This window comes from Paroedura picta, chromosome 1 (assembly GCF_049243985.1).
Source record: "Paroedura picta isolate Pp20150507F chromosome 1, Ppicta_v3.0, whole genome shotgun sequence".
Classification (NCBI taxonomy): domain Eukaryota; kingdom Metazoa; phylum Chordata; class Lepidosauria; order Squamata; family Gekkonidae; genus Paroedura; species Paroedura picta.
The window spans coordinates 26,678,686-26,698,262 of NC_135369.1; the positions used below are offsets into that span (position 1 = coordinate 26,678,686).

At 50.4% G+C, this 19,577-nt stretch overlaps 1 protein-coding gene across 1 annotated transcript in view; it reads left to right on the forward strand.

Moving 5' to 3' along the window:
- The first annotated feature begins 562 nt into the window (after nucleotides 1–562).
- LOC143833960 (cGMP-dependent protein kinase 2-like) overlaps nucleotides 563–19,577 on the forward strand; it is a 34,121-nt gene continuing 15,106 nt past the window's right edge. The window contains exons 1-14 of the mRNA XM_077330354.1: nucleotides 563–692; nucleotides 1,019–1,184; nucleotides 2,938–3,058; nucleotides 3,404–3,526; nucleotides 4,507–4,666; nucleotides 4,864–5,030; nucleotides 7,565–7,678; nucleotides 9,682–9,787; nucleotides 11,473–11,536; nucleotides 11,748–11,825; nucleotides 12,720–12,808; nucleotides 15,336–15,401; nucleotides 17,270–17,308; nucleotides 17,527–17,571. Of these exons, the coding sequence (XP_077186469.1) occupies nucleotides 3,451–3,526; nucleotides 4,507–4,666; nucleotides 4,864–5,030; nucleotides 7,565–7,678; nucleotides 9,682–9,787; nucleotides 11,473–11,536; nucleotides 11,748–11,825; nucleotides 12,720–12,808; nucleotides 15,336–15,401; nucleotides 17,270–17,308; nucleotides 17,527–17,571 (1,004 nt within the window). The 5' untranslated portion in view covers nucleotides 563–692; nucleotides 1,019–1,184; nucleotides 2,938–3,058; nucleotides 3,404–3,450. The remainder of the gene's footprint in view (nucleotides 693–1,018; nucleotides 1,185–2,937; nucleotides 3,059–3,403; nucleotides 3,527–4,506; nucleotides 4,667–4,863; nucleotides 5,031–7,564; nucleotides 7,679–9,681; nucleotides 9,788–11,472; nucleotides 11,537–11,747; nucleotides 11,826–12,719; nucleotides 12,809–15,335; nucleotides 15,402–17,269; nucleotides 17,309–17,526; nucleotides 17,572–19,577) is intronic.

A 19,577-nucleotide genomic window follows, 5' to 3' on the forward strand; every position in this document is an offset into this window, starting at 1 on the left:
TGTGATCCAGTTTATTGGATGCTTTATACTGTTTTTATTTCTTTGTTCTCTAATTGTATAGCCCAATTTAGTCATCTTGTTGACCCCATGTATTATACTGGTCTTTATTGTACTACTCTCATATAATTTTATCATTCACCTTGAGTCTCAGTGAGGAAAGTAAATTATAAGTAAAAAGAAAAAAGAAAAGAGGTACAGGTCTCATATAGTAGAAAGGCTGGATTTGTCTCAGTTGTCCTTGGGAGTTTGCAAAAGTGTCCCCCTGTAGACAGGCACATAGCACAGAGCAAGTGTTCAGGATGCTGTTGACTTCCTGTTAATAGCTGACCCAAAAATGGCAGTCTTCTCTTCTGACTCAGTCACCATTCCCCAGTGCTTCAGTTTCCACACTGGGCAATATTGTGCCTTCCAGCTTTGCACAGTGGGTGGGGATGGCTTGGGAGGCTTTGAATAAGCTTTGCTTTCTATGGGTCGTGCATCTTCTTCCATGCTGTGCGGGGCTGGGCAGGGGTGGGGAGGCCATTCCAAGGCCTCTTACAGAGATGTATCTGCTGGAGGGGGAAGGGCAGCAAGGAGGAGGACAACACAGCACCTGGATTAATGTGTAACTGCCCAATAAGGCGTGGCAAGCAGAGCTCACAGGACTCTCCAGGCTTCCACTCTGAGCTGAAATGGAGCCCTCCAAGGGACAGGTTTGGTCATGATGGGGGGACGGGGGACAACAAGGCATGTGGGGGGTAGTGTCTAGTGAAGAATGGGATGGTCCCAGCAAGAGGGTGCATGAAATTTATCTGCCCACCCAGTGGATGCACATGTGCAGAGAAGGCGTGTTGTAACCCAGGTCTTGAATCTGGGTCGCCTGCATTCCATTTCCTAGAGGGAGCTGATGATGCAGGGAATTTTCCCATGCTGTTATCTAGGAATGTTGCTTTATGCAGACGCTGGAGTAACCCTGTGTGTCTTTGCTGCTTCTGTGTCTGCATTTAGCCAGTGCTGCTGTGTGCTTGTATTGTTACAGATGTGCACGAGAGTTCCTGCATGTCTGTGTAACTGTGAGAGAGTACAGAACTTTGTTTGACAGAAGAGACAACCTACAAGCTCTCCAATACCGGGCCTCAGCCCTGGAATATGCAGACTAGGCAGAAGAATATCTAGAGCACATGCAGAGGGCATTTTGACTATCTGTGAATACGTGTGACAATTACAACGATGCACTTGAGACAAGGGGGTACAAAGCTTTTCCAGCCCTGCTCTTTTGGGTGGAGGATGTCCGGCCATGCATTTTTGGAATGCAGCTTTGACATCAGATTTTTATCTCAATTTTTTCCTGAAAGTTTAGCGTTAGGCATGTTGCATTTTCAAAATGGCAGGTGTATAAAGCGTTTTTTACGTGTATGTGAAAAGTGTCAAGCCTTTTTTATTTATTTCTTAGACTTTTAGCCTGCCACTCTCCAGGAACTTGTGATGGGCAACAATATAACCCCCCCCCATCAAACATGTTAAAAACCTCATACCATAGCAGAAACAACAGAACATAAGCTAAAAAGATACAACAAGATTGGTCGTATAGTCCTTCCCCCATCCCTGCAGCCATCCACCCCCCAGGGTGGGGTATGCTAGATGTTACCCCCCCCCTTGTTCCTTCCAATGTTGAAGTCTTAGCACAGCCAAATTGAAGCCTACCCTATCAATACCAGCAGCTCAAGCAGTAGCTTTGGGCACCCTTGAGACAGCCAGGTATGAACCGAGGGGTGCTGGCGAGGATACCTCATCCTGTTGCAGAAGATGCTGAAGTTGTATGGCAGGGCATTTGGGCCTGCAAAATATCCTGACCCGACATCATGCCGGTAAGAAGGGGTAGCAGTTTCTCCAGAAGAGTTCCTTGTGCAATGAAAAGGAGATAGGAGAGGCAGGCTCAGAAATCTGAGCTGTTTAGGCATGACCCAAGACAAACACGGACTAAATGGGTATTTGGTATGACCCCGTGGGATTACTTTCTAATTGGAAATGCCAATGCTTAATCAAAGTTGCCTGCTCATGAGATTGGAAAACACAGTCCCCCTCACTTCTAAATCCATGGAAATCGGCTGTGATGCTTCAGTGGAGAAGTAAATATCCCTTTGCATGTGCTCAGAGGCACTCTTTAATTTTGACTGCCTCATATTTGTTATCCTTGGTCAGGCTTTTAGATCATCTTTTAGATCATCTTAACTGAGTGCAGGCCCTGAAAAGAGTGTCTGGGGTTGGAGAAGGGGGTGTTTGCCCTCACTTGGAGTCAGCCCTCCCCACTGCTGGAAGTATTGATGGCTCTCTTTGTCTGTGGACAAGAAGGGACCGCGGGGCAGAGAGGTGCATAAAGCAGCTTGCAAAATATGTAGATATATTCAAATGCAGGTGCCGCTTTATCTCCAACAGAGCATCCCTTGGGTCCTTTTTTGCATCTTTGCGTGTGCATGCCTGGGTGTTTTTGGAGCAAGCTCGGCTAAGTGCGGAAGAAATTCAATCGCGGGGTCTTGCTCTGGCCTGTGCAATCTGCCCATCTCCCCCCTCCAACCCTGTAGCTGACTTCTTTTTTCAAGAAGATGCTTTTGAAAGGTCGATGGAGTTTGACCCACCTGCTCCCCCCCCCGGGTACCTCCACAGTTCAAGGCAATGCTCATGGATCAGGACAGATGGTCCCCCGCCAAAGGCCCCCGTCGTGGATTGTTTTTATCCCTCAGGGGATACTCCCCCCCCCCTCATGCACCGCGTTGATGCCTGGTTGTGGGAAAATCCTCGGAGTGACTGAAATGCATTGGAAGGGCTGGTTGCCTAGTAACACATTGGCATCATGTTTGGCGGTGGAGCGCCAAGGGCAGGGAGCTAAACATCAGCCATGCCCAAGCCTCTTGCGAGGATGTGGACACGCCCACCAGCCCACCCTCCTGCCGCCCACAGAAGCCGGGGTGACTCACTTGCCAGCGAGCCCCTCGCTCAGGCGGCAGCAGCAGCTGGATCGGGCGCGCAGAGCCAGGAGAGGATCGGCGGGACTTTGCCGTAGTTCGGAGCCGGGCTTCAGGTGATGCCAGCAAGAGGGCTTGCCGGGGCAGAGCCGGGGAGGGTGGGCACGGGGGGTCTTCAGAGCTGCGTGGGGTGCTTGGCCGGGATGGAGAAGGCGCTTGGGGGGCCGTGCTCAGCGGCTGGCCCTGGATTCTCCTCTCTATCCGGGAAGGGGCTGATGCCATAGGCTGGCCTGCCTGTCCCTCCCTTGGAGTTGAGGCACGCCAGGACGCTGGGGGGTTGCGCCTGGCTCTGACAGCGCTCCTCGGCTTGGCTGGCTGGCTGGCTGGGATCGCGGGCTCCCTGAACTACTGAGCACTTTTCTCTCCTCCCCCCCCCCCCCCAATTTCTGCATCCTCTCAAGGAAAGCTCACGGCTGCCCGCTGAGTCCAGCGCAGAGCGGCTGCAGACATGGACCTCCGACTGCGCGAGTTGCGCCTCCAGGAGGAGAGGGAGTTTCTGGAGAGCGTGGCGCTGGCAGAGCCCGGTAAGAGGACCCTGCTGCAAAAGCAGCCGGAGGCTGTGAGTGGAGGGGATCCGAGCAGAGGCTGGGATATTCGGGGCAGAGGTTTGGGCTTCCTTTGGTCCAGGAAGGGGCTTCTGCTGCCTCCGACAGAAGCTCAACAGGTTGAAACGGAAACTCAGCCACGGTCCGTTTGCCGGCTTCAAGCCAGATTGAGGGCTAGTTCGAGTGCCTTGTGTGGAAAATCTCCCCTCCCCTCTCCTCCCCACAGCCAACCATCAAGCCCGGGGCAGTTTTTGGGGACGTTCCTTTGTCCGAATTCCAGCGGAGTTCCTGGTGGATCGGGCCCCACCTGCTAGATCTGTCGGCCCCCCTCCTTGGCCCCCGAATCCCACCAACCTTACCTCTTGACTGCTTCTTCTGTCCTCCCGGCTTTGGGGGCTGCTCAGCTGCAGTGAGCAGGGACCCCGGCTTGCCCGATCTCCTGGCAAAGTGCCTTGCTCACTTCTCGGCTCTCCTCTCTGAGCAGCAGCAGATCCGGAGCCTTTTGCCCTGGAGCCGCTGCGCTTAGGTGACTTCAGCATCAGATCAACAGGTTTCAGCCAAAGTGCTTTTCTTATCGGAGGCTTGGAAGCCTTCTGCGGCAGCCTCAGATAACGGGTCTGCCAGGGATCAGCGGGAGGCAACAGCATCTTGTCCTATTACAAAAGCATCACTCGCAGGTCTTCTCCCGGCTGTGCGGGGTGGGATGTAGCCATCCTTTCCCCTTTCAGACAGGCATTCCTGCCCCCACACCCAGCAAGGAAACGACGGGCGCTTTATTGCTTCCCGGGGATCTCGCTGGCCTGTGTGGGAATGCTCAGACCCAGTGACGATTGGGAAAGGATGCTGGGGAGGGGAGGAAACCGAAGAGAAGGTGGACTTGCCGGGGTAAACAATGGAGGAACGGGGACCGAGGGGAGAATGCTGTGGGTGCCAGCTTGTCTCCCTTTTCTTTGCTCCAGATGGCAATCTGGAGCATGCCAGGGGGCCCATGGGCGAAAACACACTGGATCAGTCGCCTGTGGAGGAAGACAGGCGGGGCAGCAGAGAGCAGGCTATCGTCCCCGAGCCCCTTATGACCGATGGCGACTGGCAGGTGCCATGCATCCCCAAATCCCCCAGGTAACCAGGCAGAATGTGTACACAAGAGGTGCCTCTCCCCAGAATTTCCAACTAAGTGATGTGCAAAGTGGGACGGCAGGGGGGGGAGTAAAAGTTGGAAATCCACTCCCTGCTTGTGAATCTGAAGAGGCAGGTGACTGGAGAGGGGAGGGGAGGGTTGCAGCCCCATCTGGCATCTCTCTGCTTCCTTCCACCAGGGATGCCAACCTAATCTTGGAAGCGGTAAAGCGCAACGAGTTCCTGAGATGCTTGGGTGATGGGCAGAGCCACCCACTGGTGGAGAGCTTCACCCTGGAGCAGCGCCAGCCTGGGGACACGGTTGTAGCTGAGGGTGATGATGGACACACCATGTACATTGTAGCCGGTGAGGGTGCAGGGGGCTGTGATGGGGTGGTGGTGTTGGGTTACAGCCCCAGGGAGAGATGGATTGCTGCCAGGAGACCCTTCCAGACCCCTGCTCTGTCCTGATTTTAAAAAGTATCCCTGCAAATTGCTCTTGGAAGTTCCACCCCAGCCTGGATCTAGCAGCCTGGTGTTCCAGCCCTCCCTTGGAAATGTCAGTGCCTCCAGTTAGTTCCTTCTGCCCCAGGGCTGAAAGTATGTTTACCTCTCCCTGTTGGCAGACTTTTGCCTTTTTATAGGAAGGCTCTTGTCAGCAAGGATGTTTATCAAACAAGAGAGGAAGGTTTGATCCAGTTTTTCTAGAAGCTAATAGTGCTGGGATTTTGTGGACATGGCTGGCAAGGGAGTTCTGCAGAAGTGGAGCCAGGATGGAGAGAGCTCAGGTCTGCTGTCCCTGTGCTGGAGGGGTGTGTGTGTGATTTTAACAAGATCCAGAACACTGCATTTTGGACAGATGTCAGTGGCATGTGTGGAGAGATGATTCTCTTAGAGATGAGAGTCCCACTGAGCATGCACAGAGTGCCTTCCGTTGCCACCCGGCCACTGTGGCATCTCCCCCTATCGCAGACTAGACGAGGCAGTATCTGCTTCTGCTGCAGGCTCAGAATGTTTCCCATGCTTGCATCGAGGGACATTCCTGCCAGAGCTTCCAGCGCTGTAATGCTTGGGAGAGCAGACGCATCTGTGGGGACCGGAGGCCACCAAAACACCTTGTCAGACGATCTCTGAGGGGCTGCAGAATCATGCATTGCTCCGAGGAGACCGGGTTGATTTGTTTCTTCACACGCTTCATTAACCTGGAGGGAGGATTCAAGATGACAGCTAGCTTTTAAGACGGCTTTAAAAGGGGGTTAGACGAACCCAGGTCTGTCACACACGGTTCCTCGGTCCCCGAAGTGTGTTTCCTTCCCCTGATGTCACACCAGAGGTTCCAGAGGATGAGTCTCGGGGCCTTCGACAATGAGGAAGGGAAGGCCACCCTAGGGGAGAGTGGGACACTCTCCAGTGCTCGGCCTCCTTCCTTTACGTCCTCCCTTTTTGCTGCTCTCATGCTACTGGAACACAACAAAAGGCGAAAGATAAGTTTGGAATCATCATCATCATCATCATGTGTTGCCAGGTTGCAAGTACTGACTCATGACAACTGCAGCACATGGGGGCTTCCAGGCAGGAGATGAATCGTAGGAGCTTCCTCTGTATAAGCCAGTGGTAGTCAACCTGTGGCCCTCCAGATGTCCATAGATGACAATTCCCATGAGCCCCTGCCAGCAAATGCTGGCAGGGGCTCATGGGAATTGTAGTCTATGGACATCTGGAGGACCACAGGTTGACTACCCCTGGTTTAAGCAACCCCAGCCTTCCTCGGTAGTCTCCCATCCAAGTACTGACTGTGGCCGGCCCAGCTTAGCTTTCAAGTTCTGATGGGACTGTGTGGGGCAGGTTGGCGAGAAGAGATCGGCAAAAGATGCCCTGCAGAAGCTAAGAAAGGCTTCCAGGCAGTAGCTTGAGATGCACAGCCATTTCCTGACCACAGGAGACTTTCTTCCTCTCCCCCCCCGCTGCATGTCCAGCCTTTGAACCTACAGACAAGCAGAGCCAGATCTGCACAAGTCACCCAGGAAGCTTCTTGGGACAGCACCACAAGGAAGGAGTTGAGGCCCCACTGGAGTTTGGCTTCCTCCCTGCCCCAGCGGCAAGCAGGGTGCACCCATCACCTCTGGGGTTTGCACAGCGGCCAGCCAAATCCCTTCAGACCCAGCTGGCAGGTGCACAGTCTCAGGACTTCTTGGATGTGCCACAAGGGCTTAGCTTGGCGGCATTTGTCGGTGGCGCATGCTCAAGTGGTGCTGGATGCTCCTTGCTTGGGATGATGCTCTGAACCAGCCCTGCAGGCGAAAGACGACAAGAGTGCAGATTTTATCAACACCAATTTGGGATGCTTGCAGCAGGTCGTTCCAGGGGTTACATGAAGCTGCTTATACTGAATCAGACTATGGTCCATCTGGATCAGTAATCTCTGTTGAGACTGGCCATGGCTCTCCAGAGTCTCTGGCAGAGGTCTTTCACATCACCTGATCTTTTTAGCTGGAGACACCAGGGGGTTAACCTGGTATTAAACCCTCCCCTCTACTTATAGGCTAGCAGCCTCATTGTGCACAGAACCTCTCCTCCTTTTGAGGCAGATCTTTCGCCTGCCCTCTCTTCATGCATAATTTTCCCCATCATGGCTAGACGAGGAGGGTGTGTGTCTGTGGGTAATAATTAATTGCAGGTTCCCTTCATTCATCATGGCTAATTGCTGTTGACTTGACCTCCTCTCCTCCATGAATTTGTCTAATGCTCTTCTAAAGCCATCTACGTCAGTTTAGTTCAGTGCATCCTGCGAGGTGGTGAATTCCACCTCTCCTTTAATTCCATAAGTGGTGAGACTTTGAACAGGGACCACAGGTATTCGTGGGTATGTGTGTGTGAATCGACCTTACTCTCCTGTTGCAGAAGGGGAGCTCAGCGTGATGCAGAAAGGGCGCCAGCTCCGCACGCTGCTTCCGGGGGATGTGTTCGGGGAGCTGGCCGTGCTGTACAACTGCCAGCGCACCGCGACTGTCGTGGGTAAGGGGGCCAAATCTGCCAAATCTGGCCTAGGAAATTACTGAAGATTTCAGGGTGGTGCCTGCAGAGAGGAGAATGTGGGGAGGGATTTCACCTAGACTCTATGGTACACCATAGCTTACCTTCTGAAGCTGCTGCTTTCTCCAGAGATACCAAAATTTAAAAATCAATTGCAATTCCCAGAGAGCCCCAAGCTCAGCCTGGAGGGTGACAACTCTGTAAGGAAGACAGACCCCCACAAACCTGATGGTGCCTTTTGCCACTGGAATTAGCTCCACCATAGCAAACAGATCTTCTGGGAGAGAGGAGGGCCTGTCCTCTGTATTCGCCCTCTTTTGCTCCAGCCCCATAACTCCGTGGACAGGGAATCCTTTCTCTCCTTTCTTCCTTCCGATTCCAAATCTTGGCCACTTCCTCCAGACAGCATCCTAGTAGCATGGGGAGGGACAGGGGGAAGTTGTTTGCGGGGAGAGGGAGACTGGTCTCACCCTCCGAGGTTTGTGTGTTTACAATACATTTTCTTTTTCTTTACACAAATAATAATCATTTTGCGCCGAGACGAGAAGGAGTCTCACAGCAAATTAAAAACTAACAAAGCCAGGGTGCCCTAAGCCTGCATGTTTGTATTCTAATAGGTCCTTCGATACTTCATTATTTTTCCTATGAAAGACCAACATGGCTACCCCTCTGGAGTTTTATGTAATATTCATAAAATGTAATGGCTGGGAACAGTTCCACTCATGGGAGGGGGGGGGGGGATGAGGCTAACAAACTGAAGAGGAAACTCTTCATATTATGTGTTATCTTTGTGGCAAGGGGTCATTTAACGCGGTGCCCACTCTGCACCTCCTTCCTTAGTGATGTGCCCCCCCCAAATGCATATCTTTACTAAGGACATTGCCCATTATTCACAAGAGGCACTTGGCAGTGTCTATTCTGGCTTACAGGGTTGCGAAATGAAGAGATAAAGAGGTGGGAAGGGGACTTAGCATCAGTTTCCTTACCTTGCCCCGTCTTGGCGGGTCCTGCCTTCATAATCCAGGCAGGCTGTTGGGGCTGGGGCATCCCTGGTTCCGTTGCCATGGCAATGGTACAATTGCATCCTCTCCAATTCACTGTACCTATTGAGTGGAGATGCAGAATCCACTCTCTCCCGTTTTTTCTCACAATGCATACTAGACCGTTTCCTCCTCCAGTCTTTTTGGCTTTCCTTGCTCTCGCGCCGGAGACAGGACAACTCCGATAAGCAAATTGCAGCCAGCTCCGGCACACCGAAACGCCGCAGGGTTTTGGAAGACGGCGCGCGTCAATCAAGATGCACAAAGGTGTTTTCGGAAAGTTAATGGCAAAAGAGCTGCCCACGCGGCGTGTTGAAAATTGCTGTTACTTTCTGAAACACCCTCAGACACACTGGATGACATGGAGATGTGACAGTTGTGTTGGCAGAGATGCTGGGGCAACCGAGCTCCCGGGCATTCTTTCCCAAACCCCACAACAGGGGCTAGTTTGCCAGCGTGCCTCGCTGCTCTTCAGCAGGGCCCTCGTTCAGCCGAGGAAACAAGACGAAGAGCCCCTCTGTTTTGACAGCTCTTTACTGATTTATTAATACATTTCTGTTCCATCTTCCGGCACACGGTGGCCCCTCTGGGCAGCTTGCGGACAATGTGAAAGCCATAAATTACGATATAATGGAGGGAAATAGATGGCAGAGAACAGCTTGGCAGCTGGAGAGGCCCTGGTGCTGAAAGATGACCCTGGGCATTCTGCGGACAGATCTCAAAGATCCCCCCCCCACCCCTTTAACTATCAGGCATGGCAGCCAGCCCCAGAATACTCATTTATTAGTTTAATCAAGCCAAAATCTTAACCAACCGAAAGGCTTTGGGGGCTCTTCCTAACAGCTCCACTGTTAATGGGTCTGGAGTTTCAGGATGGGGAAGGGACTGTGGGCCTGGGGGGTTGCCCCCCGTCCTTGACTGACTCTCTCCCCCGCTTCTCCCCAGCGCTTTCCCCTGTGCAGCTGTGGGCCCTTGACCGGCAGACATACCGCACTATTGTCACGGAGAATGCTAAACGGCGGCGGGCTGAGATACTTGCTGGGCTACGAGGGTGAGTGACGGAAGCACAAAAGGGGGGGACGACTCATTTCTGGGTACCCCTTTGTTTGGGGAACAGGGCGCCTCTCCTGATTTCTCCTGCCCTGGGTGAGGAGAAGAGAGAGGATATTTTGGGTCTCTCTCCACCATCCCTAGGCTAGCACTGCTGCCATCAGTGGGGGATTCTTGAACAGAGCGCATATGGGTGCTTTCTCATGAACCAAGCCATTGGTCTCTTTTGGGCTTAGTGACCTTTGGCTAGATCTGAGTCCAATAGCACCTTTGAGATCTATAAGGTGTGTAAGCTTTTGAGAGTCAACGCTCTCAGGTATCTGAAGGAGGGAACTTTGGCTCTTGAAAGCTTCCACCCTCCAAATCTTCTTAATTTCTAAGGTAATACCGGACTCAAGTCTAGCTCTTCTATTGTAGACCAACATGGCAAGAAGAAGAAAGGTTGGTTTTTATACCCCACTTTTCCCTGGCCAAAGGAGTCTCAAAGCGGCTTATAATCGCCTTCCCTTCCTCTCCCCACAACAGACACCCTGTGAGGTAGGTGGGGCTGAGAGAGCCCTGACAGGACTGCTCTGGGAGAACAGCTCTAACAGGACTGTGACTGGATCACTCAGCTGGCTGGATGTGGAGGAGCAGGCCGGGAGGATCAAACCTGGCTTGCCGCATTAGGAAGCCACTGCTCTTGACCGCCACACAAAGCTGGCCCTCTGAAAGTATCCTTGCAGGATTCTCAGGGCCAAACTAGGTGTGAAAGTGGCCTTGGGCCCACCACCCTAGGGATGCCGCGACCTTTAAAAAATGCTGGGAGGGCCCGTTCCGGATTAGGCTACAGCACCGACCTCTTGCCCCCCCCCTCCCCCCTGCCTTGGCAAGTCACCCCAAAGCTGAAGCAGCCCCTCAGCCCATTGCCCTGTGGGCCCCATCCTGATCCCTTCCAGTATCTGAAAGGGAGGTGGTGGCCATGAGGCTGCAGCCCTGTCTAGTGTGGCCATCAGGCAGAGCATGGTCATTCCCAACAACAGCTGGGCCCTGAGCCAGGGACCTGGGGCCTCTGCCAGCGGTGTTCTTCAACACTGAGCTACAGCCGCTTCCCCCACAGGTGAGGAGGACAGGGTGAGACAGGTTACAAACCAGGGCTGACAAGTACCACTCTGAGAGCAGACTGATGTAGGTGGTGTAAGTCCCCCCTTAAAGGCCAACTTGGCACCTTGGAATGAGAGAATATTTACACCCCACTTTTTGGCCAGTTGCGGCCACCCTAGTCTGGCCTTTGTTGAAGGGGCTTTGATTCTAGGACACTGTGTATGACTTTGAGGCAGATTTGAAACCCTGTGCTTTGAGAGCCAGTGTGGTGTAGTGGTCAACAAGCAGTGGACTGTAATCTGAAGAACAGCTGAGTTTGATTCCCCACTCCTCCATATGAGGCGTGACCTTGGGCTAGTCACAGTTCTCTTAGGGCTGTTCTCACAAAGCAGTTCTCTTAGAGCTCTCTCATCCCCATTTACCTCACGCGGTGTCTGTTGTGGGGAGAGGAAGTGAAGGCGATTGTAAGCCACTTTGAGACTCCTTTGGGTAGTGAAAAGCAGGTATATTAAAAAATCAGCTCATTCTTCTGGGCATCTCCTTCTTTTCTCTCTCTCTCTCTCTCTGTTTTTCTTCTCCTTCTCTCCCCCCCCTCCCTCCCAGGGTGAAGCCTCTTCAAGGCCTGTCAGATGCTGCCCTTTCACAGCTTCTGGACACGGCAGAAGAGGTAAGTGTTGACATCCGCGCCCTCCTTCATTCTGCTTTGCCACCTCCAGCACAGAGCGGGCTCAGGAGGGGGCTGTGGCCAGTCAAGGCCCTCTGCCTCCTTCGGAAGCCGGAGGATCATTCTTTGCACAAATGCCAGTGTGGAGTGAATAGAGACCCCCTGCCTCTTTGTACCTGTATTTCAGCCCATGTCTCTCTGTGCATTCTTGCAGCGCACTTTTGCCCCTAATGAAATGATCATCCAGGAAGGGGATGAGGGGAGAACATTTTTCTACATCCTCAGCGGGCAGGTGAGACACAGCCAGATCCCTTCCCCCGCCCTCAGTTCCAGAGCTGTCAAGTAAGAACAGAGAATGTAGCATTTCTGACAATGTGCAGAATCCCTCCCCTCACTATCATATGTGGGAATCGGTGAGCAATTATTCCAGGGCTATCAGGGGCGTTTGAGCCCCGGCTTCTCTTAAAGCCCTCTGCCTGGCCCTTCCCAACTGAGAGAACAAAGGCAAGTCAGATCATTCCATCCATCCATTGCAGAAACTCTGACTGACAGCGGCTCTGCAGGATTTCAGGGAGAGACAGGCCTTTCCTGAGATTATTTAACTGGAAATGGCAGGGGCTGAACTTGAGGCCTTCTATATGTAAAGCAGGTGCTCTGCCACTGAAGCCACAGCTGCAGAGCCTTCGAGAGCATTTGTTGAGTTTATCGAGCACTCTCAGGCAGGGCAGAATACTGCTGCTCTCAAAAAAGCTGTTTCCCAAAGCTTTCTGCTTCTCATTACACTCTTCTTAAGAGAGGTGACTTCTAATCTGGCACACTGGGTTTGATTCCCCCCCTGCTCCTCCACATGTGGCCAGCTGGGTGACCTTGGGCTTGTCACAGCCCTGTTAGAGCTGTTCTGACCAAGTAGTTCTGTCAGGGCTCTCTCAGCCTCCCCTGCTTTACAGGGTGTCTGTTGTGGGGAGAGAAAGGGAAGGCGATCGTAAGCCGCTTTGAGACACTTTCGGGCAGTGAAAGGTGGGATATAAAAACCAACTCTTCTTCTTCACGTTCCCCTAGGGGCACAGGGCTGGTTCAGAGCCCAAATGAACCATACAGGTACATAGGGCATGAAACTGGCCCTTGAAGTAGTCTGCTGTCCTTCTCTCTTGCTGTCTGACTCATATCCCCCCCCCCCACTCCACAGGTGGAGGTAACCATGAATGTGGAAGGGCGGGAGGAACACATCCGGGTGTTGAAAGCAGGGGACCACTTTGGGGAACTCGCCTTAATCCGGTAAGTGTGGAGGCTGAGCAGGCTCTCTAAGCTAGTTAAGCCTGGATTGACTCAGCCAGAAAGAGGATCAAGAGAGTTACAGGGCTGATTCTCACTTTTGCACTTCAACATGGCGATGAGCTGAGGTAGAGAGCATCTTGGAGCATGCAGGGGTCTGTGCCAGCATCCCCAGCCCATCTCCCTGGCCTAACCAATGATCCAAAACCCGAAACACATCCACGGCAGAGTCGTCTGATTGTCAGCCACCTGAACATAAAACACGTTCAGAACGCTTTATTGTTAGGCTAATGTAATGAGATGCAGGTAGGCAGAGGGAGTATTATGAAAATGCTAGGCACAGAAATATAATCAAAAGAGAAAAAAATAAATTTGTCATAAAATGAAATCAGAATTTACATGGTGTTTAAAGATTAAAAACACACAGTTTTCTAAAAATAGCAAATGGCATTCTGAAGAAAGAAGATGCAGGCTTCCTACAGCACCAGGTGCCAGGTCTGAAGGCCAGGTAGCACTTAGGTCAGTGGTTCTCAACCTTCCTAATGCCACGACCCTTTAATACAGTTCCTCATGTTGTGGTGACCTCCAACCATAAAATTATGCAAGTGTTCTTTCACAGAAATTAAACCAAAACTGACCAATGGTGTGAAGATCCATTGTTTATGATTGTATATAAATTGTTTTTTTCCCAGGGTTTCTCGGTTCAGTTCTGCCTTTTGTCCCACCATGCCAATCTCGCTATTTTCTGCTGCTCCAGAAAGACGAATGCTCTATCTTGATCTACCCCACAAGGCTGTTGTGTAGATGGCGCCCCCCGCAGCCAAGCTGCTTGCCCTGCTGCAACCCCTGTGAAAGGGTTGTTCGACCCCCAAAGGGGGTCTCCTGACCTCCAGGTTGAGAACCACTGACTTAGGCGATCCAGTTCCTTCTGCCAAGGGCATTTCAGTATAGAGTCTGCTACCTCTTCTGTCAGAACAAAGTTGAATGGCAAGAACTGAATGCAGGAGAATACATTTATTTAACTCTTACAAAATGGAATTCATGACATCAGGAGATTCTGTGGTCTGGTGAGACCTATTTTAGGAGGGGTTTATGCTTTCCTTGAAAGATTAGGCCAGCCTTTCTCACTTTTTCAACATCGAGAGACCCCTGAAATATTCTTCAGGCTTCGAGAAACCCCAAAAGTGCCATGATTGTGCAGAATATGGCTGGGAAGCATAGATGTGTACACACCCACCTGGTCACCCTCCACTTCCAGGCCCATCACTGGCTATTTTGGGAGGGAGTGGGAAGTTTAACATGGCCATATATGGACATATCACCCCATAAATATTTAACAAATTGTAAAAATAGAAATAATGAATTAACTCCCACCCATTCGGGAAACCCTTCCAGGGCTGTCAAGAAACCCCAAAACAGTATTTGAGAAAGCCTGGATTAGGCTTACAAACCAGGAGTACTGTTGTTGGTCTCATCTGTGACTTCCTGGTGTGTTTGTGGGGCCTGCATAATCTTCTAGGAGGTTCATTTGGCAAGACAAAACTAGCTAGGGTCACTCATGGCTTTATGACTTCTAGATTAGACTACCATAATTCTCCCTGCATGGGGCTGCCCATGAAGACAGTTTGGAAACTACAGTAGTGGAGCATAGATCATCTACTAAATGAGTTTTACTTCAAAACTCAGTTTGGGGTTTTGGTCTTGGAAGCACGAACAGACTTGGCCTACAGAGTCTCAGGGAGCACCTCCTCTGCGGTGAACTTTTGTGAAAGTTGAGATCAGTCAGAGTGGACCTGCTTTGGAACCTAGATTAAGCAGAAGAAATGGTTGTCCTCTAGAGCAGGGCCTCTTCTGCGCTTTGGAACTCCAATAGCCTCTTCTGCGCTTTGGAACTCCCTGATGCAAGATATCCATTTGGCATAAATTGACCAGATTTTAAGATTGGTAAAGCGGGACACCATTGACCGGGGGGGGGGGGGGTTCTTGATTAAAAATTTGGTCTATATGGAGCACCAAAAATTTTCATAGAACGCAGAAATACTATTGTAATATATATCTTTTACTTGTAACATAAGTACAATTTGCCAGGTGCCCCCAGATGTCCCTCCAAAAGTGGGACAATCTGGTCACCTTAATTTGACACCATCCCTGCTGTCATTTTAATTAAAACTTAATTTATTCAGCTGACTTTTTGGTACACTGCTGCCCCTGGTGGGTATCCTGCTTGGGAAGCCTCTGGTGATCCCCCCAACCTCCACACATTTCCCAATCCAGATCTGGCCACCAGAGACTCTCCTGCCTGTACTTGCAGATATCTTGCACTGATACAAGCCATTATATGGAGAGCAAGGATCCAACCTCCGGGGCATGGTTGTGGGGGGTAGATATACAGACACTTGCTTCTGGGGTGGTTTCTCTGCTTATGGGGCAGCAGCCATACTGGGGGAGGGGAGGAATAGGAAAGTGAGCAGAGTAAAATATCCTTCATATTCATTCTTTCCTGTTCACCTTTCTGCTTCTCAACACACAGGAACATTCGCCGGACTGCCAGCTGTCGGGCAGAGGATGAAGTCACCTGCATCGCAGTAGCTAAGGAGTAAGTCAGATAAGATGGCATCTCCCTTCCATGTGAGGCAGGGCCTGAACATGTGGTGGTCTCATCTGTACTCTGGACCCAGATGGTCCCCCTCCCTCCCTCCTTTCTGTCTCTGGAATTCAGAATGTCCCCCAAGAGCCCCTCTTGCTGTCTGTCTGAGGGTCAGAACTGCTAAGGCCTGCCTCTCTGGGGTCCTTCATGCCTCAGTTTCCACTCTGCAGAATGCACCCTCTGATCTACAGGCCTGGCATGCCCTGCCAACAGTTTGTTAGCTCCAGAGAAGCAAAGACATGACAGCAATTGGTCCAAAGCCCTGTAAATCAAAGTGGCAGGTAAAAGCCCAATTAATGTACAGGGTCACAAAAACATTTAAGGTTTGCTACAGGGAAGTCAAACTTTAGGCTTTATGTGTGTATGTAAAGGGCTGTCAAGTAATTTCCAACTAATGGCAACCCTGTGAATAATAACCTCCAAAACGTCCTGTCATTAACAGCCTTGCGAAGGGCCAAGACTACCTTGGTTGAGTCCATCCATCTCATCTTGGCTCTTCCTCTTTTCCTGCGGCCTTCCACTTTTCCTATCATTATTGTTTCTTCCAGTGACTCTCGTCTTTTCAAGATGTAACCAAAGTATAATAACCTCAACAGTCATTTTAGAATCTAGGGAGAGTTCAGGCTTAATAAAGAGTTTAGGCTTTATAAAGAGCCTAAAATATCAGCACATTTTACAAAGATTTTTTTTTAAATCCTCTTCCTGGCCTATGGACTCAAGGTGTAAAATTGACAGATGCAATAAGGAAGTTGGAGAAAGTGGATGGGACTACACAAAGTATTTTGATGTATGTTTATCTTTGGAAACATGCATGTGGAAACCAATTTAGAGCATTAGCTAGTGAGGAAAGGGTTAAAGCACCATTTCTGTTTTGATTGTTGCTTCAGTCAAAGTAGAAACCCTCCCAAAGCTACCTTTTTCATTTTTAAGGGGCTTTTGGATGCGTCGTTACACACCTTGGCATATCACACAGTTTGGTGCTTATATGCAAGGTCCATGTATAGGCCCAGTATCAAAAATGCCCAGTTTATTAACTACAGCATTATACTGTAAAACAAGGTTTGAGTCCAATGGCACCTTTAAGATCAACAAAGTTTTATTCAATGTGTAAGTTTTCATGTGGATGCACATTTGTCTCCAAAAAATAAAATGGAAAACGCCAGACTACTTTTACATGGAGAGAATAAATTAGCAGTAAAATATCGTGAAAATATCTACTAAATACCCACTATAATTAAGATGTTTAGCAGATTCAAGAGCCTAGCTAAAATAACAAGCTGAGTTTATAAGGTTATGAGGTTATCAGTCCTCTCGGTTCAGCTGCAGTTCAAAAAACATAGTAGAGGGAATAAAAATATCAAGATCAGTGATAATAGAATCATAGAGTTGGAAGGCACCTCCTGGGTCATCTAGTCCAACCCCCCGTACTATGCAGGACATTCACAATCCTATCGCTCATCCACTGTAGCCTGCCACCCCCTTGAACCTTCACAGAATCAGCCTCTCCATCAGATAGCTATCCAGCATCTATTTAAAAATTTCCGAAGATAGAGAACCCACCACCTCCTGAGGAAGCCTCTTCCACTGAGAAGCCACTCTGTCAGATGCATTCCCAGTTGTAGATGGCAGATGCATTCCCAGTTTTAGAACAGAGTAATCAGGGGGATGGACTAGATGGCCTGAATTGCCCCTTCCAACTCTGTAACTTTTTGGCTGTATTATCCAATAGTTCTTTTCTGCTGGGAGGAGCTGAACCAGGTTGGCATTCCAACCTTATATTTCTGCTAATGACTTCTTCTCTTCTGACTTTTCCATAGAGACTTCCAAGAACTGAGCCCAATGTGTGTTCGTGAACCGTAAGTCTTTGGAGGGCAGTGGGGTGAGGCAGAGATGAAGATTAGGGCCATTCACATTGGGATCATTTGGTTGGGGTGACTCGTTAGGCACACCTTGGTCTTGGCCACCCGTACAAAACTCTCCCCCCCCCCCCAAAAAAAAAGGTCCTGAAGCAGACAGAGTAGGTCAGGGGAGGAGAAAAATATTATTCTACTAATTTCTTCTTTCTCCCTCTCAGAGAAGCAGAAGTGCAAGAGCCTCCACCTCTCCCTGAAACCAGATGGTCAGTACTGAGGGTTGTGCATGTACATATGTCAGTGTTGTATTAGCAGGCTCAGTTGGGGCCCTGGCAGCCAGAAGGTGGGAAAGAAAGGTGGCAGCCATTACAGCCAGCAGGTCTTCCCTCTGTCCAGATTGGGAGGAGCTATCAGGGGCATCTGAACCTGCCCTGGCAGACTGGTCTATGTGTGCTGGCTGGATTGTGGTCTTCTGGTGCTACTACTTTGTCCAGGGACACCACAGGCTTGGGTCCTGGCTGCCGCTTTGCTGTGGACTGCTCTAACGCAGGGGTAGTCAACCTGTGGTCCTCCAGATGTCCATGGACTACAATTCCTAAGAGCCCCTGCCAGTGTTCGCTGGTAGGGGCTCATGGGAATTGTAGTCCATGGACATCTGGAGGACCACAGGTTGACTACCCCTGAGCACTGGCAGTCCCTTCCCAGTGGAAAAGAGCTTTTCTCCCGATCACTTGAACATGGGAGCCTCCCATAAGGTAGATTCCTCCAGACAGAAACAAAGGACTTCTTTATCAGTTATTAGATGACAGACTTCACAAGCATGGCGGTGGCGGAATGGGCCATCACAGCCACCGTAGGGCTTTCAAGGCAAGAGATGTCCAGAGGTGGCTTGCCATTGCCTGCTTCTGTGCTGAATCCTTGGACTTCCCATCCAAGCACTCTCCAGGGCTGACTTGGCATAGATTCTGAGATCTGAAGAAATCAGGCCTAGATGTTCTTAAAGGGGTTCAGGCCGATTCAGAGAGGGCAGGTCTATTGATGGCTACTAGCCATGGTGAGTAAAGGGAACATAAGCCTCTGAATAACAAGGGAAGGCTTGAACTCTGCCCTGTTTCTTGGCTCTGCAGGACAAGTGGTTGGCCAGTGTGTGAAACAGGGCGCTGGGCCAGGTGGCCTCTCGTCTGATCCAGCTATTATGTTCTAGCGACCATCTTCTTTGTCCTCAAGGTTAAGGCCCCTGCTGGAGATCTGTAGCATCTCCTTGCATCCCTTATGTGCCGGGTACTTTTTGCCGGCCCTTGTGGGTGATTTGGAAGTTGCCCAGGCACGGCAATAGCTTGTCCCCATGTCTAGTTTCAACAGACATGGATGGCCAAAGGGATTCCAAACTTAGTCTTTAAAAGCTGTCAGGGAGGTTTTTAGCTATGGCGACTAAACAAAACTTCCTTGTTCAAAGTGGGGCAAGCACAGAGTGCGGGAGACTTTGCCTTGTAGGTCTTCTGGGACCTCTGGAGGGCCATAATGGGAAACAAAGTGTTGATTTGATAGGCCACTGGTAGGACCTAATGAGACTCATATGTTCTCATTAAAATAGATTCAGGTGGGTAGCTGGGTTGGTCTGAAGCAGGCGAACAAAGTTTGAGTCCAGCGTCACATTTAGGATCCAACAAAGTTTTATTTATGATGTAAGCTTCCTGTGCAAGCACACTTCTTCAGATATCTGAAGAAGTGGGCACACTTTTATCTTCAATAAAACTTTGTTGGTCTAAAAGGAGCCACTGGACTCAAACTATGTTCTCATTAAGACGTGCTTCGCCAGCACAACTAAATGGGTTTCGTCTTCCTAGAGCCCTCTCCCCACTTCCCCCAGCTTCTCTGCTAGCAGCACACCACAAGCAAAGCGATGCTAACCCCCATCAGGCTGCCTTCTCCTGCTATAGCGGCTTTCCCCAGTGTGGGTTCCACTTCTAGCTCAACCCCAACACCTTGCCGTGAAGGTTTGCATTAGAAGGGCAGAAGTGGCAGCTCTCAAAGGTAGCTACAAAAAGAGAAAGCTCATTTGCTATTCATCCCAAAAACCCAGACACTGGCAGGGAGCCGCTGCAGAAAGAGAGCTCATAGAACAAAGGGTCCCAATGGTTCAAGCGAGTGAGTCAAGCCACAAGCCACAGACTACAGTCAAAGACAGCCAATAGTGTACTGGTTATCAGGCTAGGAATCTGGGACATTCAGGTTCAAATCCTCACTCTACCTGAGGCTAGTCACAGATTCT